The sequence below is a fragment of the Delphinapterus leucas genome, chromosome 7, assembly GCF_059928025.1.
Source record: "Delphinapterus leucas isolate spDelLeu-1000000601 "Yukka" chromosome 7, BTC_Dleu_Yukka2, whole genome shotgun sequence".
NCBI lineage: Eukaryota > Metazoa > Chordata > Mammalia > Artiodactyla > Monodontidae > Delphinapterus > Delphinapterus leucas.
In genome coordinates, this window is record NC_143135.1 from 80,304,124 (window position 1) to 80,330,886 (window position 26,763).

The 26,763-nt window shown below is 37.7% G+C and overlaps 1 protein-coding gene across 2 annotated transcripts in view; it reads right to left on the minus strand.

The window, feature by feature from the left end:
• PDGFD (platelet derived growth factor D) overlaps positions 1–26,763 on the minus strand; it is a 235,895-nt gene that overhangs the window by 26,487 nt on the left and 182,645 nt on the right. For both annotated transcript variants that reach the window (XM_022560524.3, XM_022560522.3), the window contains exon 4: positions 3,854–3,916. In XM_022560524.3, coding sequence (XP_022416232.1) covers positions 3,854–3,916 — 63 coding nt within the window. The remainder of the gene's footprint in view (positions 1–3,853; positions 3,917–26,763) is intronic.

Consider the following 26,763-nt stretch of genomic DNA (forward strand, 5'->3'; position numbering starts at 1 on the left):
TCCATTGCTATGAAATACAAGAGTCACACAACCATATGGAAGGAACATAAACAGACTTCTGATTACAAGACATCATGTACATAAATATCATGCTGAGCCACTGTGCCATAGTCTTGCTATATTCCTAAATAAGAACAATTAAGTGGTAAATCATAGTCATTCACTTTTTTGCAAATCAAAACCCAGAAGGTCATAAAACATCCAGGTCATCTGAATTGTAATCATTAAAAAAAAAATACCAGCTAAATGGAAATATCAAAATAAGTCATCCAATTTCTTGGTTCAAGGTCTCAAATCATCATATCCATATCAACAAATAATGGTGAGCAGGTAAATTCTGAACTCCTTTCCATGCAAATGTTGAATAATCCATTCATTCTCTCCATTTAGCCTCAGTGTCCTATCTTTGTAGCTCACCTAGCACTGTAGACATTCTTTGAACAGGGTTTAAATTTACTCTGGAGACATCTTGATAAAATTTGGCACTTTAACCAGCTTACTAACTGTCAACAAGGATAATAAGCCATGAAACTGGCCCCCTTGACCTAAGAGTAGAAGATTCACATGTGTGTGTGTGCATTTTTTTTAACATCTTTATTGGAGTATAATTGCTTTACAATGGTGTGTTAGTTTCTGCTTTATAACAAAGTGAATCAGCTATACATATACATATATCCCCATATCTCCTCTCTCTTGCGTCTCCCTCCCACCCTCCCTATCCCACCCCTCTAGATGGTCACAAAGCACTGAGCTGATCTCCCTGTGCTATGTGGCTGCTTCCCACTAGCTATCTATTTTACATTTGGTAGTGTATATATGTCCATGCCATTCTCTCACTTCGTCCCAGCTTCCCCTTCCCCCTCCCCATATGTGTGTGCATTTTAAGTGCTATAGTTTGTGAGGGATCCCAGCTGCCATTTAAACATTCTCAGGAATACTCTTCAAATGGGGAATGCAACATCATTAAAAGTCTGGAAGGGATTATGTATTTTGCCATGGAATACACCCCCACTTAAGTTTCCAAGCACTTATTTCACTAACCCTTGTAAAATCTAGAGGTAAACGAGCCATGTAGCAAACATCTCTGTAAAACTTCATGACCCATTAACAAGGAAATGGAAAGCACTTAGTCTCCAATGATTTCTAAATGTCTTTAAAGAAACTGCCAAACAAATAAGATCCCCCAAGGGCAAATATCTCATATCTCTACAGGAACAATAGAAATTAACGAAAACTTGCATTTCTGAAACTCAGCTGCATTCCTATTGAGAAATAATACGCCTATGCATTATAGAGTCCCAGACAGTACACTCTCAGGTGACACATTTTCTTTTCAGCCAATCAAGATCCAAAAGTCCCCAAAAGGATCACTTGCTCTTAGGGGGACAGTCTGTCTTTAGCAAAACTAAGAGGTTTTATAAAAGCATAACCTACCATTGGTGTAATTTAGGAGATTTCAAACACGCCTTGTAGGGAAAGGGAGTAGGTGGCAGACGGGGTTTGGGGAGTAGAGTGTGAGACATGAGATAGACTGCTGAAGGTATCAGGCCAGCTCCTTAATCTTGGAGTGTGTTTGTGTGTGTGTGTGTGTGTGTGTGTGTGTGTGTGTGTGTCATAGAAGCTGAACCCTGATTGAAGCACATCACTTCTGATTTTCAGATCCCTCTTGGCATCCTATGCTAAAGGCGGCTAAATTTATGATTCAGTAACAAAATTCCAAATTCCCATTCAACTTTGTATTGTCTGGATCTACAGTCTACCTGGCTCATACACAACAGATGATTTACAATTAGCTTTGTATCATGTGGGTCTAAGAACAAAATGAGCTGGCCAAAGTTAGGTGCATGGCGGCATATGAAAGCTTTGAAATTAAAATTCTTCCCTCTTTTTTGAAACAAAAGCAGGAATGTTAATCAAGCCATTCAGACACAAGCATAAGCTACTTAAATGGCTCTGAGGAAGGAGGAGGAGGGAGTCTAGTCTCTTCTAACATTAGTCTGAAGAGCAAATCCAAACTGTAGGTAAAATGTAAAAGTGTCCTTGTGTGTGAGTTTTACTGCTCTTTTCAAGTTTTGACTTGAAACACTAATGATATTTAAGAAAATATTTATGAGTGACTAGGTGATCTAATCAACCCAAGAGGATATTTTTGTTTCCGAGGCAATTATATAAGAACTATTTTTGAGAGAAATACTAGTTGGGTGTGCCTCTTTCAATTGCACTGTAAATTTGATCTCATTCAGCTTTGTTTTATGTTTGTAAAATCAATTTTAAAGCTAAGTGAATTACTTTTAAAGTAATGATAAAAATCTGTAAAAATGTTCTGAAAACTGTAAACCGGTTTCAACAAAAATAAAGAATGGTTTATACAGAAGTAAATGGTAGGTCCAAAGGCCCTTGCTCCTACTCCAGAAGGTTCTTGAAAATCAGAATGCTGAGAAAAGAAGCTAGGTCTCCCTGGTCTTCCTAGAGGACTCAGCAGAACCTGGACTTGGAACGCAACCCAGAAGAGTTTCCAATGGATTTGGACCTAGTGCTGAGCTTCCACAGATGCACCAAATGGACAGGACAATCGTCTTTAAGAGGGCCTGGATTATTCTGAATCAGTGAAGGGTCCTTTAAACTTGATTTCTGCCCTTTGGGCAGGAATGATTAGATAACCCTGAGCTATCATGTATAAGATACTTGAGAAGCCAGAGGATCTCCTGACAGAATAGATCACTACGTCCTGAATGGCAAAAGCTACCACTGGCATGTACCTTGAATTGTCAGTCTTGGGCTGCTAACTGCCCACACCTCTTGCCTAGCCTCCCAGCTCCTCAGTATTACCTGCCTTATTTTAATTTTCCCCTTCCTGACAATGATTGCCTATACTCAGCTAGGTTCAGAGCATGCATTCTTGACCATCAGAAACGAACAAAACACTCTTAATATCACCATTAGAGACCTCACTGATCTCGATCAGATCATGTTCTAGTTCACCAGCCACGCCAGGTGAATTAAATAGTCACAGAATCCATAGCTGAAGAAATCCTGGCATCTGAGGGAATTTTTAAAAATTCCCTCCAAGAACAAAAGATAGAACATCACTTCTGGAAAAAAAAAATCAATGCTGACTCAGCCACACTAACCCATCTTAGAACCATGGACAATCTTTCTCCATGCTCTTAATCTTTTAATGAACAACTGCATTTATTATCTTGCAGTTTATTGCTACGTAAGTGCTACCCATAAGATTGGTGAAAACAAAGTCTGCTCTTTCTGTACAAAGTAGATAAGTATACAGAATACTGGGAAATGACTAAATCTGGAGGGAAAAAAATGGAGCATGAGCCATTTTATAGTTTCAGGGTGAGTTATGTTTTATTTCCAAGCCAAATAGAACACAAGCCTGGCTTGCACTTAAGTTATGTTACCATAAACATGGATTTTTCACATCTGAAAAGATCCTTGAAAATGCATAGGTTAACGGCGTCCCCTGGAATATTCAAAAAACTATTTCAAAATTCCCCACCTGAGCTTGGGTCCTGAACTGTTTCACACCTTTGATATGTCTGGACAGTCCTTTAGTTGCAATGTTCTCCTTTGAAATTGATAAATATTTAAGTCATTGTCTATCCCGTGTTCCTACAAGGGGTACTGACATTTCCTGGAAACCTTTCTGAAAGAGGAGAAAAAAGGGCATCTGACATAGCTCACTATAACCTAAAAGAAATGGAAGAACACATCATGTTTGAGACCCGGCTTTGGGTCCAGCCATAGATACTTCATGCAGCTGAAGTCATCCCAGGGTTGACCTTAGCTACTACTTCATCAGTTGTCTTTGCAGGCAACAGAAAAATAAATTACTTACTGAGATTGAGCTTGTGACTGATTCCCAATTGGTCTCTGAGGCTGCTGCGGGTTGGAAGTCTTCCTAGAAGGCAAAGAAACATCCATGCGAGTAAGGCAAACCTCTGTTCAATTCATTACATGCACAGTTTCATCTCAGCCATCTGAATCTTCTTCCAACTAAGTGACAACAGGAATACAGGCTACATTACTGCTGAACAGGTCACCATCTGTCTTAAGCACCTCTCCTCAAGAACCCTTGTCATTCAAGACATGGACAACTGCATTCACATTTACTTATAAACACTGGCAAAATGAAAAAATGTGGGGACAGGAGTTCAAATTTTTTTTGTTGTTGTTTTTGTTTTTGTTGGCAGTACGCGGGCCTCTCACTGTTGTGGCCTCTCCTGTTGCGGAGCACAGGCTCCGGATGCGTAGGCTCAGCGGCCATGGCTCACGGGCCCAGCCACTCCGCGGCATGTGGGATCTTCCCAGGCCGGGGCACGAACCCATGTCCTCTGCATTGGCAGGCGGACTCTCAACCACTGAGCCACCAGGGAAGCCCAGGAGTTCAAATTTTAACTCAGCCATCTACCGACTGTGTGACCTCAGGAAATCTACTTTCCTCCCTTCCTCTTCTGTAAAAGGCTGGTATGGGATGCTTAAATTACAGGGCTGTTTTGAGAATTAAATGCATTAGTTATGTAATTATAACTAGCACTTAAAATGCTTAATAAAGAGTAATGATAATTATTGTCAGTATTAATGGTTATTTGGTTTGAACTAGGCTCTGCATCACTTTCAATCTGTGATCTTTTCAAAGATAAATTAACTGACAAAGTGCTATTCCTGACTCTATCAAGAAATGTCAGGAAGACTGGGGGGGGGGGGGAAGAAAATGGCCATGGGAGGGACAAAGTACTACCCACTCAAGAAAAGAAAGTAGAGAGCAGACCTGAGAAAGTTAGTTACCTCCGAAGTCTTAAAGGATTTGTGACCTCAGAGAAAGAAACTTCTCTTATAAGGCAAACTTCTTTCTGATTTGTCTGTAAGTTTTATGTTGATTACCCTAGTAGCAGTAAGTTTTAAAAACATAATGGGAAGGAAAGCTGATCCTATCACTTTTACAAGTCACAGATGGTTTCTTGACACTGCTGAAATAAATCACCTTGGTTAATTTCTTCCAGCCTGATCAGGGAGTAGGAGGTATTTTAAGATGATGCTGATAAAAAATTCAGCCACTCAAATCTGACAGCTTATACACCCAAGTATACTGAATGAAAGCTAAGTATCAGGTCTAAATTTCATTAGCATTTTGAGAAGCCGGAAATGTATTTATTAAGTGCTCATGATGAAACTGGTTTATACATAAATGTCTACGTTGAAGAAATTTTAGTTGTTTACCAGAGGGAACTAAGGCAAATGTGGGCTTCAAGGAAAGAACATCTATTAAAAACTGGCTGGACATCACTATTCTAATCTCAACCTCAGGGAAGAGAGGAAAGAAAGAGAAAATGTGGTCTCTGCATCCTGCAAGACAGAATACATGTGAAAAGGGCACTGAATTCTCACAGAAGAATGTGTGCAAACAAATGGAGGTTGGCATTTATATGAGTCTTCATAAACTGGTAAACAGATGAAAAAAGCAAGAAAGCCAATGGCTTCCCCCTGTCTTGAAGAGACTATTGGTGGGAGAACATATTCCAGATAAGAAACTGAGACATGAGCAATTCTCAGATCAGAGAATTTTCATTTTTACTCATTCATTATATATTTGTTAATCATCTACTGTGATACATTCTAAGCTGAGGGTAGAATCACAAGGAAATAAGAAACTATACTTGCCCTCATGGAGTTTAAAATGTAGACACATAAACAGGTGAACAAACTCATGCAGGTGCTAATACTAATCAGGATACCACAGGCAGTAAAAAATTCTACATGCAGAGGAAGTGGGCTTTAGAAAAATTTTGCATAAGGAAGTGACTGGAGCTGAGTCTTGTAGATTCATAAGTAGATAAGTAAGTAGATGGTTGTTTGCAAGAAAGGTGGAGTAGAAGACTCAGTCAAAAAGAGAGAGATCTAGACAATGTGAGGAAAGCATACAGAAAAAGTAGCAAGTTGATGGGGAAAGTTAATGAGTCATGTTGGACATAAAGTGTTTGAGGTGCTTATACAATGTCCAGGTAAAGATGTTCAGGAATCCATTTGTTACATGAGAATGGACCTCATGAGCGAGTCTTGAACTTGAGATATACATTTGGGAATCATCAGAATAAAGATGGCTGATGTACATAACATTGTGTAATTAATTAAAGCAAGTAATGGATTATATCAACAACATATGAAAATCAGAAAAGAGACAATCTTAAAATCTTGGAAGTGAAAAGAATTTTTAGGATTATCTAGTCCAATCTCTTCATTTTAATTATTAGAAAACCAATTCTCAGAGAGATAAATGGTGTGCTCTTTATCACATAGCCTTCTTCTGGGAATGCTTGGACCAGCAAAACCCATTCCTCAGTACAAATTGTGTGGTGATCTTTCACATCATTACAGCTAGCTTGGATAATTGTATGCCTGAGGGAAAAAGATGGAACAGAGTCCAAAAAGGGAGTCAATAGAAAAGCAGGAAAGGAATAAAGCAGAGCATTGGTAGAAGGTTCTATAAAACTTCTATAAGTATTATAAGATAGGGGTCCAATTTCATTCTTTTGCATTTAAATATCTAGTTTTCCCAGCACCATTTATTGAAGACTATCTTCTTCACTATCTGGGCTACAGGATTCTAACCAGAAACTTTAACAGGCACAAATGATAAAGGATTTCATTAAATCCTAGATAAAATGTAAATTTATCTTCTCTAAGGAACATGAATATTAGACATTTAAAAGAAACCAACTATCTTTTACCTTATTTCAAAAGTTTGCCATTATTTATAAATGACATTTAAAATAAGCTTATAAAAGGGAATGTAAATGACATTTAAAATAAGCTTATAAAAGGGAATGATATCCCTTATAAAAATAAAATACAGAAACTCCAAACTTTAGCCCTGAATGGAGAATCTCTCCATGTGAAGGAACACAGCAATTTTACTTTCTAAATCTATCCTATGATTATTCTCATCTCTTCCTCCATAACCTCCCAAATCCAAGATACCAGTAAATCTGCCAACTGCCTGTTAACTTTCTCCATGCTTCTACCTTTCTCCGTAGAGTCCACATTCCACATGGCAGCTGGAATTATCTTTTTTTCCCAGCTTTATTGAGAAATAATTGAGATAAAACATTGTGTAAGTTTAAAGTATATAATGTGATAATTTGATAATATGTATATATTGCTAAATGATTACCACAATAAGGTTAACACATCCATCAACCCACATAATTACAAGTGTGTGTGTGTGTATGTGTGTGTGTGTGTGCGTGCGTGTGTGTGAAAGAGAGTGTGTGGTGAGAACATTTAAGATCTATTCTCTTAGCAACTTTCAAGTACACAATACAGCAGTCACCATGTATTAGATCCCTAGGACTTATTCATCTTATAGCTAGAAGTCCATACCAACATCTCACCATTTCCCCAACCCTTCTGCCCCTCAGCAACCACCATTCTACTCTGTTTCTATGTGAAGTTCATTTGTTTTTTTAAAGATTTCACATATAAGTGAGATCATACAGTTTTTATCTTTTTTTACTTAGTTCACCCAGGATAATGTCCTCAAGGTCCATCCATGTTGTCACAAATGCAGGACTTCCTTCTTTATTGTGGTTAAAAAAATATATATATATATATACATATAAAATGTAAAATATATATAACTTATATATATCATATTTTCTTTATCCATTCATCTATCAATGGACACTTATGTTGTTTCCATGTCTTAGCTATTGTGAATAATGCAATAAATGTGGGGTTGCAGATCTCTCTTCAATATAGTGATTTCATTTCCTTCAGATATATATCCAGAAGTGGGATTGCTGGATCATATGGTAGTTCTACTTTTAATTTTTCAGGAACCTCCATACTGTTTTCTATAGTGGCTGCACCAATTTACATTTCCACGAAAAGTGCATTAGGGTTTCCTTTACTCCACATCCTCAACAACAGTTGTTATCTCTTGTCTTTTTTATAATAGTCATCCTAACAGGTGGGAGGTGATATCTGATTGTGGTTTTGATTTGCATTTCCCTGATGACTAGTGATCGTAAGCAAATTTTCATGTACCTGTTGACCATTTATATGCCTTTGGATAAAATGTTTATTTAGGTTCTCTGCCCATTTTTAAATCAGATTATTTGGTTCTTTTTTTTTTTGCTAGCGAGTTGTATGAGTTCTTTATATATTTTTGATATTAACTTCTTATCAGATACGTAGTTTGCAAATATTTTCTCCCATTCTACAGGTTGCATTTTCATTCTGTTGATTGTTTCTTTTGCTGTATAGAAGCTTTTTATTTTGACGTAGTCCAACTGCTTATTTTTACATATATTGCCTTTGCTTTTGTTGTCATATCAAAAAAAATCATTGCTAAGACCAATATCAAGGAGCTTTTCCCCTATGTTTTCTTCTAGGAGTTTTATGGTTTCAGATCTTACATTTAAGTCTTTAATCTATATTTAGTTAGTTTTTGTGAGTAGTGTAAGATCGGGGTCCAATTTCATTCTTTTGTATTTGCATATCTAGTTTTCCCAGCACCATTTCTTGAAGACTGTTTTTCCTCTATTGAGTATTCTTGATTCCACTGTGAGATACTGATTTATTTCTTGGCTCTCGATTCTATTTCATTGATATCTTTTAAAACTGTAAATCAAGTCACTTTTGTCTTCTGCTTAAAACAGTCCAATAGCTTTCCATTGCACTCAGGATCTGGTTTTATAAGAGCTGACCACTGCTTGCCTCATCTCCTGGTGTCCTTCTCTGATTTGATGTTCTACAATTCTCACTAACTCCCCTCTCACTACACTGGCCTTCTTACAATCTTTCAAATAACACTCCAAGCTTCTTCTCCCTTTGGACCTAAATTTGTTGTTGGCTGGGATGCCCTTTCTCCAGGTCTTCAGTGACCGGTTCCTCATCAGTTGGTTCTCTGTTCAAGTATCATATATTTAGAGAACGACCTTTGAACGCTCTATTTAAAATACTCCCACTCTTTGTCACTCTATTCACGTAACCGACTTAATCTTCATTAAAGCATTTATGATGAACAGAAATGATTTTATATTTGTTTTATTGCTGATTATCTCTTTCCCCAACTAGAAAGTATGCTCTTGAATGGCAGGGACCTTGTTTATTGTTCTCCATTCTATCCCAAGTTCCTAACTAATTTTGGTACAGACTCCAATTTCTCTGGTCCCCAGCGTGCTTTCAGGAAAGACGTTCAGCTGCTACCCCCCAGTATAGGCAAGCAATACAGATGGTCCTCAACTTAAGATGGTTCGACTTTATGATGGTGCAAAAGTGATATGCATTCAGTAAAAACTGCACTTTAAATTTTGATCTTTTCCCCAACTAGCAATATGTGGTATGGGTATACTCTCTCCCAGTCATCCACGAGATCACGAGGGTAAACAACCAACACACTACAACCATTCTGTACCCATACAGTCATGCTGTTTTTCATTTTCAGTACAGTATTCAATAAATTTCATGAGATACTCAACACTTTATTATAAAATAGGCTTTGTGTTAGATGATTTTGCCCAACAATAAGCTAATGTGTGTTCTGAGCATGTTTAAGGTAGGTTAAGCTAAGCTACAATGTTTGGTAGATGAGGTGTATTAAATGCATTTTCGACTTAAGATATTTTCAACAGGTTTCAACCTTGTCAGAAGTTGAGGAAGATCTGTAGTTTATAACCAGAGTCCTTTCTGAGCAGTTGGTGCCTATGTCATACTATTTGTTACATACTTTTAATATCATCCTGCGTAGACTGCTAGTTTTTCGAGCTGCAGTTTAATGAAAGACAAACTCCTTTTTCATGGGTGCTGAAAGGCACTGCCCTTAGCATTACTTTAAGAAATGCTAAAATGGAACAGTGAATAATCATTTAAAATGTATCAAAACAGTCCAGCTTACAAAAACATATTTTTGTTCTTTGTTACAGCAAACTCCAGTAAGCTATGTCCCATTCTTCTGAGGAGAGAGAACTATTTGCTAGGTCCAAGAAGTCAGGACAAATTCAGCCCTTGATTTCCTTAGCTCTTGCTCCTGAAAGGCAGTATGTTCCATCCTAGAAGAAAGGAGCTGATATTTTGGCTATTTTGTTCCCTCAGTCCATGTAGGAATCTTAGCCCTTTGGTGCTGTGGGTACTTTACTGAGGTCATCTAGGGTCCAATGCCCTCACTTGAGAGACAAGCAAACTGATGGTCAAAGAGAAAATGACCCATCATCCCCAAACTAATTAATTATTACTGGAGTCAGGACTAGAACTCAATAAGCTATTGTGTATGTCTTAGTCACATGCTCTTTCCAATCCACCAAATAATGACATGTATCATTCTATAATTATAGGCATCTTAATCTGCACTGCCTTAATCTAATAAGAATTAATTTATATCACTATAAATTATAATAACTTACTTTCAGCTCATGTCCTCACATTAAAATAGTTCCTAATTATATGTTGGCAGTGAAACTCATTATTTGGCATTTTGAAATGAAACTCCCTCATTCTCTGCATTTTACTATTTGGAGTAGTATTGAAAACATAGATATGATTCTCAGATCTTCACTTTTTAAACAGCTTAGTATGCATAGTTTGGTTTGTATAAGAAAAAGTGTTATAGACTAGAAAGTTGGGGAGGTATGTAAAAATAAAATCTTAAAAGTACTGCATAAAATGCAGATAAATATTTATATAATTGTAGCGTGGAAGAGATATTTCTAAGCATGAATGCTGAAGTCGGAAAACATAAAAATTGATACACCTCACATACATAAGTCATTGTATAAATCCAAAAAATACCAAAAACAGAACTGAAAGCATAATGACAAACTACCAAACATACTGGTAACAGATACAACAGATAAACAGTTACTATCCTTAAAGTAAAATAAACTCATAAATCAAAAGGTTAAAAAATACAATTTTGCTAGAAGAATGTACAGATTATCTGATTGCACCAGGACTGAAACAGTGGGAAAGAAAAAATTGACTGGGGGGTGGGGGTGGTATGCATGTCATCATTTACCTAAAGCCTTATATGTTATATTATTAGATTGAATGGTATCACCCATGTAGTCCCTGGTGGAAAATAAGAGCCTTCTTATAGAAATGTTTCTCACCAATTGCTAAATAGAGAATTGTTCAAAGATAGAATAATAAAGAATTGTTCTAGAATGATCACATTTGGTTCCACCTAAACCATGGCTAATGCAGCACAAACTTTGATGTTTTTAAAAATGGCCACAGAAATATGCAGTTCTTTTTGAAGCAGTATAATTTTATTTTATTTCATTTTTTTGTTATTGTTGCTTTCTTTCCTTCTTTTTTATTTATTTATTTTTCTTTTCCATTATGTTTTATTACAGGATATTGAGTATAGTTCCCTGTGCTATACAACAGGACCTTGTTATTTCTCAGAAATATGCAGTTTTTAAAAACAGCCACAGAAATATGAAGTCAGCTCAGGGTCAGACAGGCATTTATCTGGCTCTGTTTGTGGACAGTTTGCCCACAGGCTGAAAGCAAACACAGCTGGGGATAAAATAGCATTATAGGTAATGAATATTTTCAATAATAATCTATTCTATTAAAGTCTACAATATGAATGGGAATTTCCATGTTCAGAAAGGGTATCTCCAGATAACCCTTACTTGCCGTCAGTCACCTTGAGCCCATCCCAGAGGGCAGGTGGTATATCACAAGCTAATAAGTGAATAACCTACTTATTCCTCTCCCAACGCAAGGTTGCACACATTTATTCATCGAGTTCCTGCACTGGATGTGCAAAAGAATCCTTCTCCTGTCCCTTTATAGTGGAGCTGGGGACACTTGTCTTTTGAATCTTGTTGCCAGGCCAGTATTCCAAACATTTGGGATGATTAGTTGTACCACCTGTTCCTGGATCTCACAGAGGACGGCTGTTCATTTTTATCCTAGGTGATTATGCTGTATGTGAGTAGATGAGCCATGAACTGTTCATTGCTCAGAGGTCGTATTCTACCATTTCTTAAAACAAAACATATGCAGTTACTTGGGGTTTTTAAAAAGTATTCAATCAAAACAATCTTTAACTTACCAAGGATGACTTATTTTGGAAAACTTTTAAAAGATTTCCCTAATTTTGAAAATCTTCTACTGTTTGCTCAAAAATTAAAGAAATATCTCTCCTTATTATATTTGTGCTTCTTGACTGAATTAATGCTTAAAGGTGTTTCTTTTGAAATGCAAAAGAAACACAGAGGGATTTGTCATGATTCATAAAACAATAACGAGCAAATACACTACAACATTTATTCCTTCAGTGAATTCTTCATTTCATGACACTCTGCTCAGTTCATGACCCACTGAGGGAAATTCAAATAATGCTAAACTTGGAGCCCTGTGCCCTAGGATCACTCTATGGGTGAGATCCTTTAAAACAAGGATTTTTGACATTCCAATACATGAATTTCTGGCATGCAGTCCAAGCAATATATGTGGAAATGATACATCGATGTCCTAGTGTTCATAGGAATAGAATAAAGCAAGTATTGAAAACTCAGGTTCAATCAAACTCTGTGATCCAACCAAACCTTTACAAGTATATTTCATTATATGCTCATCATCAAACCAGCTCTTTTACAAGTATTAAGGGAAAAGCCTTGGTTGGATGCCAGCTTTTATTGGCAACAACACGTAACACAAGGATATCAAGAATTCAAGGATCAATAATTAACAAGAATCACCAAATGTAAAATAGATAGCTAGTGGGAAGCAGCCGCATAGCACAGGGAGATCAGTTCGGTGCTTTGTGACCACCTAGAGGGGTGGGATAGGGAGGGTGGGAGGGAGGGAGACGCAAGAGGGAGGGGATATGGGGATATATGTATACATATAGCTAATTCACTTTGTTATACAGCAGAAACTAACATAACAATGTAAAGCAATTATACTCCAATAAAGGTGTTAAAATCATAATAATTAAGAATCAAAGAGCATCTTTCAAAGTTAGAGAATTTGCCTGTGAAATTTAATAACATATATACTTAGAGTTATAAGAAGCTGTGAGCATGAGTCATCTGTTATTGGAAATATAATTTATATAAAATAAATATACCATTAGTAACACATATCTCTCAGAGATAAGACATACTTGAAGATTTCCACTGATTTAAGAGTTAATTTTACCACTTTTTCATTTATCATTAGTAACAATAAAGTATGTATAATGTTTTAATTTAAAACTTCTAGGATTCATCAACTAATCATCCATGTATTCTTTTTTTTTAACATCTTTATTGGAGTATAATTGCTTTACAATGGCGTGTTAGTTTCTGCTTTATAACAAAGTGAATCAGTTATATGTATACATATGTTGCCATATCTCTTCCCTCTTGTGTCTCCCTCCCTCCCACCCTCCCTATCCCACCCCTCTAGGTGGTCACAAAGCACCGAGCTGATCTCCCTGTGCTATGCGGCTGCATCCATGTATTCTTGATGCTAATGTCAAGATATTTTTTAAAAGTTCACTTTTCTTCTTATAAGATAAAAAACTTTTTATAGTTTCTGATTTCTTCAGACGAAATTTAGTCTGGGAAGTTGCTCTCAATAGGATAAGCAAAAATTAGAGCAAACACCAGTCCAACGGTAAATAAGAAAGTTCCTCTGACAAGCAGAGAATAGGTCATGAGAGTTGTCTTGAGAACTAAAGAAGTTCTGGAGGTGTGTTTTCAAATAGAAAAAGGGTGAACAACCTGCAATTATTGCTTATGTACTATGACTTGAGGAAAACGTAAGGATCTAAGAGAGGAGAAACAGAAGATGAAGAAGGTGGTTAAAGCCTGTGTTTGCCAAACAAGGACGTCTTGGCAAAGGGCTGCACAGAAAATTGTAAATTGCAAGATACAACCTTGCTAATAGCTTTCACTGTGCTTGGTACACACAGATGATAAATGAACATTTAATTTACATCTAGAAAAGTACTGCCATAGGTCTCTCTGCAATGTGTTGCTGAAAAGCTCGTACAGATTTAAATTTTGTGAATAGCTCTTGTAAACACAATAAAGTTGTTTAATATTAAGAAAACCCTATGATTAATTGTTTTGTAGCAACAGCTGCTTTTTATGGAGCCTAGATTATGTGACCAGCACTATAGGAAACCCTTTACATACGTTATCCCACTCATCATTTCTGTAGCTTTAAGAGATGAGAAAGTAGGGAGACAAGGTACTTAAGGAATCTGCCCATGAAATCAAGCCTGGTTATTAAGAGGCTCCACGGATACCTGAATTTGAGGCTGATTCTTCATGCTCTTTCACCTCTGCTGAACTATTCCTACTTTCATTTATAAAGAATCCTTTTATAAGATAAACAAATACACTTGATTTGTGCTAAGTACAGGTTTTCATACATTCCTTAAATGCATTTCAAAAAGAACATTTGGTTTGGTTCACCAGTAGCCTGAAGATTATTAAAGATTGTGCTTTTGATAGTGCTAAGCTAATCTTAAAGATTATTTTCACTACCAAGCGAAAATGGATGGCTGAGGAAATTACTTTGCTACCTCAGGAAAATTACAAGTTTGAAATGAAGAAAAGAAATACTGACCTGAATTATTCGTATTTTCATTTCCTTGCACTTAGCACAATGCCTGGTACACAGTGAGCACACTTTGTTTTTTGTTTTGTTTTAGTTTTTGTTGAGGGAGGAAGTACTGTTTCAAACTTAAAATTTGAGAAACCATTTGACTTTGATTGGATGACTCTGTGCTGAAATTCACACTCCTACGAACTACTAAACTTCTCTGTACTTTAATGGTGTTATATAAATGGATTATCCTCATCTTGGCCAAAAGCTAGTTACATTATTAAGACAAATATTAAGGAAAATGGGAATTACAAACACTATGAAGATTAAGGCCATATCACAAAAATCCTTTAGCTAAAAGCATTTCCTCTATGAACTCAAATTATTGCATTGCTAATTAAAACTCCTAAGATTTTACTTTAAGGAGAAAATACCATTTAAAGTTCAATAGTCAACACAGCTTGTCATACTACCAGGAAAAAAGAGCACTGGTGAAACATTATTCAGCAAGTGACAGGTTTATAAAGGGGGACACCTTATAAAAGAATCAGGGCAAGACATGCATAAAACATTCAAAAAGCTGTTCATTCTTGGGCTTCCCTGGTGGCGCAGTGGTTGAGAGTCTGCCTGCCGATACAGGGGACACAGGTTCGTACCCCGGTCCGGGATCCCACGTCCCGTGGAGTGGCTGGGCCCGTGAGCCATGGCTGTTGAGCCTGCGCGTCTGGAGCCTGTGCTCCGTAACGGGAGAGGCCACAACAGTGAGAGGCCCGAGTACCGCACAAAACAAACAAAAAAAGCTGTTCATTCTCTTTAAAAAATAAATATTGCCTAGGGAGGTGACTTTGTGTTCTTGGTGACACATTTTTTCCTGTACACATTAATCCTTATCCTTACACTCGACCAGTATGCTTTCACTGGTGCTGCAACGCATCATAATTATCATTTGGCACTATAGGCTACACTGAATGTGAAATATTTAATACACATGTTTTTATCATAGAACTAAGTAAATGAAATAACAGTTAATTCAAAGGACAACCTTTTTCTTGACCTGACTGTAAGGGGGTTTCCACACTCATTTATGTGGTTAAACTGGAGAATTGGTTACTGTAAAGTTTGAAACAAAGGGGTAGTACTCATCCCCCTGCAAATTACACTTCACAAAGGTGAGATTAGCACATTCTTGACCTTGCAGTTCCTCTTTCCACTCCCCACTCAACTAGCAACTAATCAAAGCAGTTTGCAGGTTTCAGATCTCTAAAGCAGGCTTGCTGTCTGCATTATGAGCTGACCACCAAACACACAGGTCGTGAGCTTCATCCTGTTAAGGCTGGTAAAGCTTCACCCAGGGAAAAACTCAACACTCTGGCCAGACTCTGGTTAAAGCCAGTGAAGGAGGCCTCCTAGGAACAGATGTGCAACTCAGCCCATATAACTTCATCATCACTCCTGAATAAACAGCTCAAAGTCTTCTCCCACTGGTTGGGAAAATCATTTTGAACAGGACAAAAGGTGTTTAGACGAGAGATCTTGCAATCTGAATCCTATCAGTTTGTATTCATGGGATTTTACAATTCCTTTTTACTTTTGGTTATCATCAGTTAACTTTTGCTTGTCATTACATTAGCAGTATTCATCAGCAGTTCCAGTGAGTGAAAACACTAGGCTTTGCACAGCAAAATTTTAATCCCAGATTGGCTCTCCTTTGCTTCCTGCTATACCTTTTTGTATTATCACATGCTATGTACTTTAAGAATTCACTGCTGCATTCATCTAAGCCAAATATAATTACAAAGGTATTTTTGCTGCCAAAGAAAAAAATACAATGCATTCCAAAGTCAAAGGGAAAATACTCTAGGGCTTGGGTAAACTACTGCTTCTTCTCTACTGGATTGGGAAAAGTGAGAGCTGACTAAATTGTTGCCCAGGTTCAAGGATTAGCTGAGATATTCCCTGCATATGGGTTTTTTTTAGGAATACTTCATGTCTCACACTTAAACCTTGTACCTATTTCTTATTCTCAGCAGCACAATTTTAGAGTTGGAAGGGATCTTACAGATCACTAGGTTCAAAGTTCTATTCTCTAAGATTTTTGAATGGCCAGAGTGTATGACCCACTGGGCTGGTCACTGGGTAACGCATAGATGCATAAGATGTAAAACTGTCCTTGAGGAATTTACCATCTAGATTAATTCTAATTCCCCACTCTTGTCATTCCCTTTCACATCAGCAACTTTTAGTTCCATAATGGCTTATCATTATGTGAAATTATCTTGTTCATTTATTTTTGTACTTGTTTCCAACCTTGTGTGTCTCCATTAGAATATAAGCCCTGGGGGGTAGGATGTTTTCTAATGTTCTCACTGCTCAACCTCCAGCATTTACAACGGGGTGTGTTAACTAACATGCTTTCAATGAATACTGGTTAAATGAAAGAATAAATAGACATTGGATTACTGTGAGGATCAAACGAGATGATTCATGTAAAGCCCTAGCACACTGGCTGCTACACAGTTAGTTGAGTGTTAGTTAATAAATATCTGTGGAATGAATAAATGAATAACACAAGATCTCTAGAAACAAATGTCTCAGAAGAAGTGGTCTGGAGTTGACCCCTGGATGATAATCAGGGCTTCTGATAGTAACGGGAGTAGGCAGGTGGAAAAAAGGGCATGAACAAAGACATAGAGTGGCATGATCTTGGACCTATGAGTTTGCCCTGTGCCCAAAGTAGCAGGCAGGAAGTGAGGCTGAAAAAGGAGTAGGACAAATCAGGGGGTCTTAAATGTCAGGCTTGGCTTTCTCTTTTTCTTTCTTTTCTTTTTTTTTTTTTTGGGTGGGTAGGGCATTTAACCATTCATTCAACAGGTATTTGTGGACTTCCATTATTAGTGACTACATGACTCAAGTTGCTGTAGATACAGAAATGGAAAAAGCATCAAGGTCACTGCTCTCAGAGAGCTTTCAATCTGACCATCCTGTGCCTACACACAAGTAAATCAAGCCCCTAAAAGGTCAAGTGTCAGCCTCATCAGCAGATCTGATGCCTGGAGCCTAGGTCTCTGGACACATTGTAGTGCACTGCATTAACTCATAGGAAGCTGGTTACTAATAAAGCCACATCTCCCTTGCTCCTGCTCACATGCATCCCCTTCTGTGTGTACCAAAAAAAAAAAAAAAAAAAAAGTTCTATCATCTTGAATTCAGTGATCTTAAGCAACATAATGGAGTTCCTAGAAAATAAATAATAAACAGAAGATAGCTATTCTGAGAGATGAGAATAGTGGAGAAAATTGAAGATAAATTCAGTGCTGTTGGTTTGAAAGAAAACTATCTGGAATGTCAGTGATCTTCTAAGGCAACCTTAGACTTAGGAGATATTCCTTATTTTGGTAATCAAAACCCTAAAATGATAATAGCATTCTCCACTCAAATACAATTTAGTTCTATTTTATCCCTCAGCAGGATGCAAAATTACATTTCTTCTTCAAAGAAGTTAGAATGTTTGCCTGATGAGAAGATTCAATAGATGAGAATCCCTTAAGTATTTTACCATGACCCCTGAGGCTGGTCAGCAGGGATTGATTTGGTGGGATTACTAAAAGCTATGTCTAAACCCAGCAGGGATCATAGAGACAGAAGCTAGAACACAAATGGGCATGGATGGCTTTCATCAGAGGATCTCTAAGTGCCAACAAAATAAAAGCAAACCACTTGTCTTTAAATGAAGAGCAGGGAGGTTGAGAAACTCCTTTGCTATTCACCTTGCTGAATAAGGATTGCAACATTTTTAGTTGGTAGAAGAGATTTGATAATCAGTGTGTTAAAGCATTTTTTAAAATGTTGCTTTGGAGACAGAGCACTCAGAATCAAATTCTATATGGAACATTGACTGTGTGACTTTGGGCAAGGTAAACTCTCTGTGCTTGAGCTTCCTGACTTGTAAAATGGGAAAAATACCTTTTCCCCCCACACAGGGTTAGGTGAGGATTAAATTAGATGACTCATGTGAAACTAACTGGCACAGGTGGATGCTTACTGCATACTTTCTGAAACTAGTGCAGTCTTTCCAATATATTATCTTTCTGCAGGAAAGATGGCTATATAAGACCTCTGCAAAGATGGGAATCACCTGTTACAAATTCTGGAGTCTGACTGAATTGGATCCCAACTCCACCACTTACGAGCTAGAGTCCTTGCACCAACTACTAAGTTTCTCTGTGCCTCGATATTCTTATCTTAAAACAGAGATTATAGTAATTCCTATCTCAAAGGGATGCTCTGAGGATTAAATACATCACTATATGTAAAGTAATATAAGTGGCTGACATATAGAAGAAAATCTTTATCCTTCACATATTTTTTCCCTTGGAAGAAATGTTGATTGGTCTATCCAATTTACAATGGCCTAACATACTAAATGTACAATGGCCTAACATCTAAAATGTACGTTAGAATTTTGAAATTTTCAGAAAGCTTAACATCTCATCTCATTTCACCCTCCCCATCTCCATGTGAGCTGAGTACAGATACAAAGAGAAGCTTTTCTGATTTCCTGCCTGGTCATTTCTACCACCACTCGGCATTTTCCTCGTGTTAGGATACACTCCTCCAGGCCCATAACTGCATCCACTAGCCTCCCTACAAAGGTAGTTCTGCCCCATCCCCCAGAAAATTACTGAGTGCTTACTATGTGCTAGATACTGTTCTGGACATACTCCAGGGAATACAGAGTAAATAAACAAACATGGTCAATTTGGCCATATGGGGAACAGATGAGACAGGAACAGATGCATGTAAAAGTACTTTGCCAGCTGTAAATTACTACACATATGTAAAGGACTGTTATTTATGTATTCTTCAAAATATCAAACAAAAATTTTGAAAGGGTGAGAACTTGCTTCAGAAATATCAATAGTTGAAGGAATTTAAATATAAAACCTTTATATGCATATGTAAACTACTGATTCATGCAGGAGTTCAGGCCATTCTTGGACTGGGTCATCTCTGAACCAGTCTCTTATCTCCTGGTAAAATATTTCTGCATCTAAATGAATTATTGTCATTTCTAACTCATGAATTAAAATTTGTAATTTTGGAGCTGGAAGAAGCTTTACAAATCATTGATCAGTGCTTTCAGTTTCCAGGCACTGTGCTGTCCCTCTCCACTGGGTCTGTCTTCTCAGGGCTTCTCCTGGGTGCCCTCCTTGTGGGAGGAGTGTACTTCCTGTCCCCCTAAGGCAGGCTTGGCCATGTGACTTCCTTTGACCAAAGGAATGTGAGGAGAAGCTTTAAAACACATCATGTGGTTCTACCATTGCTCTTTTCCCTCTGCTGCATGTCCCACATGGGGCTGATCCTTCAGGCCTGGAGCCTTAAGTGGAACACAGCTGTAGGTGATGAGCAGCTGATGTGTAGCCTGACTGAAAAGTCAAGCTTCTTTTTGTAAGCCACTGAAATTTGGGGGTTGTTTGTTACTGCAGCATAATTTAGCAAACTATGACTATTTCAGGAATCAATGGCCAGAACTATTACTTTCCAATGGGAAGACACCTAAACTGATGAGAAAGCCACAACTAGGTTCCATGTCTCCTGACTTCTAGTCCAGATTTTTTCTATGCTAGCACATGCTTGAAGAAAAGCTAGTCCTTCTCTAAATAGTTCTTCAGACCTCCAGAGTGATTTCTAGCTGCACATTTTTTTCTTCCCCAAACCCAGTAGTGTCAGTCCATGAACACTGCCTTACTCTGTAGTAGTCCTCTCCCAGTTTCTGTTCAGCTTTACCCCCGGTCGATCAGTGTTGAAGAAAGATGATGAAAAGCTTGTTGTTTTCAGAGGCAGCTGAAGGTATTGGAGGGATCAATGGCTGTGCTGTATGAGATACACAGGGAGCAGGTGGAGGTAGCGGTACTCCTGGTACAGGGTGGGAGTGAGGTACCCATCTACCGTGAGCCCAAGTGCTACTGCAAGATATATCCCAGTCTTTGTGCTCTGATCCCATGATTGCGGCAGTACAGTGTATACTTCTTATGACATTTCAGCCAATAGTATCTCAGGTAATATTTACTTTTATATTTTAAAAAGGTAGAAATTGTCCCGAGGGTGGTGGAATGGGGAGGGGTTAATTCCATACTAGATGTATTTGAAAAACACTAATTCTTCTTCCATATTTGATCAACAACATAAGTGTAAGTTCCTTCAAGGAAAAAAATATTGGCATTTAAAATAATTCCTCTGTACAGGGAAACTTTACATAAAACAATACACACACCTTGATACACAGACACAGGACTACATTCACTCTGCTCTCTCTGCATCCGACATGTGAGAAGTCAGGAAACTTTGTACAATTTAGGATGTCTCTTTAACAATCATCTTTTGAATAATCTTTTGAAGATGTAATAAACACATCTTACATTACCACATAATCTTTCATTTTACATAAAATATTAAGTTAGGGAGGATATTACGGGTCATTTAGTTCATAGTCTACCAAATGCAACCATTGTTTGTAATCATCAAAAGCTGTAGCCAGTGGTCTTTATTTCTAGTTATGGAAGCTCTATTTTAAAATAAATCCAACCGTTGTAAAATTCCCCCTTGATTTTATTTGAATTGGATGCAAGGTTTTGCACAATATTGTGTATACTGCTATTTAATGGGATGTTTATGGGTAGAAATAATACAATTAAAATTCAAAGCTTTTGTCTACATGCAGAAAAGAACCCAGTGCCCATGGGGTGGGGGGAGGGTGGGTTGGGTAGAGTTAATGTTCCAGCTCACACCATCTATCATGTTCAAATGCTGACCATAGTAGTCTCAACCCTAATGTGAAATTCATTGACCTTCAGAGGTCTTTGGTGAACTCCTGTCATTCTGACTGACAGCTTTAGAGGAGGCTTCCTCAATAATAGGAACATCTGTACTGAGCAGAATGGAAAACCCTGACACTTCAACAGCTTCTTGATATCTAGGCTGGGAGAAGGAAAAGCCTCCCGGCCTCTCTCCCAGCAGACTGGATAGGAAATAGTGGCAGCATGCATGGCTGGTCGCAGACTCTCTTTCATAGAACCTGATTCAGCAAGTTGACAGTACTGAGTGCTTCTGCCTTTAGTACTTAGCTATTCTCAAAGGGAACAAGAAAAAGGAGGGGACTTTTTTCATATTTCCTTATGATATGAAGAGAGAACTGTGCAATAACATTTAATATATAAAAGCCAAAGACAATTTGGGTCAGGCAAAAACCATCCAATTAGAATCATTTTATTCTCAGCTATGTCTAGGATGCTTCCTACAGAGTATGGAGGGTAGAATGGGGGTGGGGAAAAAAGGAAGAAGACTGCTCAGAGCAAAATGAGTTTGAATTTAACCAGTGTCAAATAAAGCTGCATTAAGGAAGCTAGATATGTGCTTGACTGCTTTCTATGGCTCCCTTCATTTTTGGTCATCCTCAGTGGGGCTTGTCAACCTCTACAGTTACTAGTCAGCCAATGTATATACTAGATTTCCTCAGGATAAATAAGAGAAAAACATCCCTAACTGTCTTGTGTTAAGTGGAAGATACTATCCTTTCAAGAGCAACAATAAGCAAAAAAAGCCACACACTTTTATAGAAGATAAGAATATAAGTTAACAAGAATCTTTTCTCTGAAGAGAGCACTGCATTATCTTCTGCCAACTTCTTAGTTTACTGATGGGATAGAAAGCTGATGATTTACTGTACACAGTAAAGAATATTGCTTTTGGGAGCTGTGTTAGCCTGCACTCCATATTCTCTTCAAAAATAAAAAGGAAACTTTAAATTGGATTTCTGACATTGGTTGAATGGTTTTAGTCTAAAAACTATTGAGTAGATTAATTTTAAAATGGAGTACCATAAACACAACATCACTTCTGATAGACTACCATTTTGCGATGTCTTTTAGAACCAGGCATCATTGTGGACAAACAACCCTTACACCTTCGAAGCCCTCACTGACCACTCTCTCCTGTTCTCCCCTGAAGATAGTACTTCCCTCAGGCCTGGCTAATGAGAGCTCTCACTCTGAAACCCTGCTAGGCTGGGGCACATGGCTGTGGGCTGCCTTTCATCTGGCTCCATTCTGAAACTTCCAGACCATTGATATTTTTAATACAATATATTCGTATGGGTCCAAGTCTAACAGAAAAGGGATGCCACCCAGAGGCAATCAACATTATGTTTCTTACATATTCTTTTAAAGACATGGTAGGCATATATAAGTAAACTTATAATCACCTCCTCTGAAACACAACCACTCACCTATTATTCCCTGCTTGCTCTCTACATATTGCTGCTTCCATTAAAGTTCTGGTCACTTCCCCATATTTACTAAGGACCACAGCATCTGTGTTCTGGTGTTTCTCTCTACTTCGTTACCATCATCCTGGATGATGTCAGTGTCCATGCAGATAGCATAGAGGAAATACCCTTCACTCTCAAATCTACTGTCCCTTCTAATATACCCTCACTTCAGCCACTCCCTCTTCATCTGAAATCTGAAATGCACAGTGCACTCTGCGGCCATGCCTTCCATATACTTGCAAGCCCCTGTATTACTTGCTGCTATCTCTCTCTCTTCATTCACTTAATACTTCCATGTTCCTCTAAGTTATCAGGCTCCTATTGATCTTAGAGACCTCATAATACATCACTTCAAGTCCTCTCTTATCAATACTCCCTTACCACCTAGCTGTCCTTGGGTACCCACCCTGAAAAAGCCCTTCTCTAGAGCGATCCAATCATTCTTCACCTGGATACCTGCTTGAGAAAAATTACAAACCCACCACACTATGTTGTCTTTCTTTCTCATGTATCTTTAACCTTTTCTCTACTTGCCTGTCCTATATAACCTATAAAAAATGTTTGAGTCTCTTTATCAGTTAAAGAGCTATTTCCTTCATCTAACCTTTCTGGGTATCATTTCTTTAAATCTGTGTCCCTTTACACTTAAACTTGTTGAAATAGTAGTTTACCCTTTTTGTTTACTGCAAATTTGATTCACTCTTCATCTCATGGCAGCCTGATTCTTGCTCCGTCACTCACTCTGATAAAAAGACTCTTATTAATATTTTTAAAAGCTTCTGAGTTCTCAGTGCACCCTTTCTAGCCTTTACTTGACTTGGTTTTAACAGTAATTTATACATGAATGATGCCTGACTCTGTATCCTAGGCCAAGAAATCTTTGTTGATATCAGATCGTTTTGCCAAATTCCTTCTGGCCACCTCCCATTGGATAGCCCATAATCTCCATAAACTCAACATGTCCAAAATGGTACTCATCAGTTTTTCCACAAAACCTGCTCATCTTCCTGTGTTTCTTTTCCTAGAAAAATACAACCACCTTCACTTAATTGTGTACATCACACATTTAGGAGTCATGCTGAAATATTCCCCAACTGGTCACTAGATCCTTCAGATTATACTTTCTTAATCCTTCAAAACCATGTTTTCTAGTCTCTGCTTTAATTTAAAAGTTTATCATATCTCTCCTGGATGACTATGAGAGCCTCCTAACTAGTCTTTCTCCATTCTTGCCCAACTGCAATCTGTCCTCCGCTGACCTACCATATTGGTCTTCACATGTAAAATCAAAACAAAAAGTGCTATACTATCTATGTAACTTCCAAGGCCCAAATCCCTCAGAGTTTCTGAACAGCTTGCAGTCCTTTGATGAGTACATCAAAACCTTCATGATTTGGTTCCTGTCATCTTCTCCAACTTTTCTAGCCAGTCGCTCATATTTCCCCAAGGTTTCAGAATTATTTCGTGCTTTATCAGCCTTCTCAAATTTGAAGAGGTGTTCCCTTTGCCTGGAAAGTCCTCCCAACTCTTTCCCATTTAGCTAATCTCACCTCATCATTTAGAACACAAATTGAATCAGTCCCTTTGAGAAGCATCATTAGTTCTGATGCAGATGCTCCCACCTCTGTGTTCCCAGAGTATACAAAGATTTTTACAGTGTACTTTTTGTTGACCTTCATGATTCCACAGTAGCCAGTATAGTGCCTAGGACATATTAGTTTCTCAACAAAGACTCAAAGAATAGTTGGGCTTTTAGGGCATAATGTGACACATGTCCTTCTCAGATTCTTAATGAGGATCCATTATCTATCAGCTGGGAATTTAATTATTAAGTTTAAAGACCATGTTTTCAGGTGGCCAATTCATTTTTAAGCTATCTTTATTCATAAAGGTGGCTTAAAGTTAAAGATTGGCTTATGGGTTAATGATTATTTCTATTCTTAAACATTTTAAAATGTGTGACAACTAAATATTCTATAAAGCCACCTTTTGTCAGTGAGACAGCTGTTGATACTTAGTTTTAGCTCCAAAAGTGTTCTTCTTCTTGTTAAACTATTGAGGTATTGTCCTTAACATAAATACTATGAAGGTGGAGTGTTTTAAGGGCACTGTGAAAAAAATATTTTCTCTATATTTCTGCCCTTTGATATCCGAGCTATTATTCAGGGGATTTTAGTACTGAAGTTCAAGATATTACAAAGATTCTCATAGATTCAACTCTGTGAACAGGGTCAAAATCTTTTAAAATTTATTCACTACCCATATTTGATTTATTTTAAGGTGAAAAATATAGATTCTGATAGCAACAAAATACTCAGACAAAACAACAACAGTGGTTTTCATAATAATGTTAATTCTGGAACTGGAGAACCCTAAACTTGAATATTGTGAAAAGGAAAGACCATCTTATAGGATGTGAAACATTTAATATTAAAAAGAAAACCTTAGAAATTTAAAAGAAAGTAGATCATCTTCCCAACATAGATGAACATGCGTAATCAATTTGAAAGAAATGGAAAAGATGGCTGTGCTAACTATGTACACTATGCATTTCATAGGGAGTAAATTATTAACCTGACAAAGGTCCCTCAGTAACTCCAATAACTTGCATAATGTACATGTATAGGGTCTTTGTGGGGGCAGATTTTGTAACATATTTTAGACAGTCTTTTTTTTTTTTTTTTTCGGTACTCGGGCCTCTCACTGCTGTGGCCTCTCCCGTTGCGGAGCACAGGCTCCGGACGCGCAGGCTCAGCTGCCATGGCGCACGGGCCCAGCCGCTCCGCAGCATGTGGGATCCTCCCGGACCGGGGCACGAACCCGTGTCCCCTGCATCGGCAGGCGGACTCTCAACCACTGCGCCACCAGGGAAGCCCCTAGACATTCTTTATATGGAACTGTTGATATTACATGAGATACAGATTATCTCAGAGCTGAAAGAACATAGAAATTTGTGAAATTATTTCTCTATTAACAATGCTGCAAAGTGGCTATTACATTATATCATACATAGTAGAGAGTAACTGAGTTTTAATTAAAAAAAATTGTTAGGACTCCTTTGGTGTCACTGAATCTAGAAGTGGAACTACTTTACCTAAGATTTCAGTGGAGAAAGTTCTATGAAATATAGCAAGTGAAAAAAAGCTATGGAGGGAACTTGTTAAGATATTGCAAAGTTGTCAAAACACAAGAGCACTCCAGTCTGAAACTAGGAATCAGTTGTTGATCTGTGCAGTGCATTGGTAAAATGGAATCAGATTACCAAATCATTTTGCAAGTACTTTAGTATAAGACGTTGCCAAACTTCTGGGGATTTAGAGAAGAGCTGACTGATTAACAGGCTGAGAAAAATGACATATGAGACAAGATTACAAAAACTAAATATATTCACCAACAGAGGAATTAAGTGCTTGATGTACATTACATATAAAATATTTAAGAGAATGACTTAGGGGTATGATACAAATTTCTAAGAATCCAAAATGTGTCACCATGAAGGGAAAGAACTGTTTACGATGTTCCCTGAGGGCAATAACTAGAAGTCAGAGCATGAAATTGTATAACAGAAAATGTAGCCTCCGTATCTACAAAGTTTTCCCAGCAGTGATATCTATTAAATTGTGAAATGGCCTCACAATGGAAGTAGTAGAAAAGCCATCCTGTAAGTCATTTCACACCAGAGTGGACAAAGTATTCAAAGACATACCTTTGGAAAGAAATCAACCCCACTGATGTAATGGAGAGTATAATGAATGACCCACAAGAGCGTTCCATTTCTGCTTTTAGCAGTGTTATGTGTTTTTCACTGAGCATCTGTCTTCTATTGTGAATACATTCATATCATAGCTTTAGTTTTATGTTTATTATTT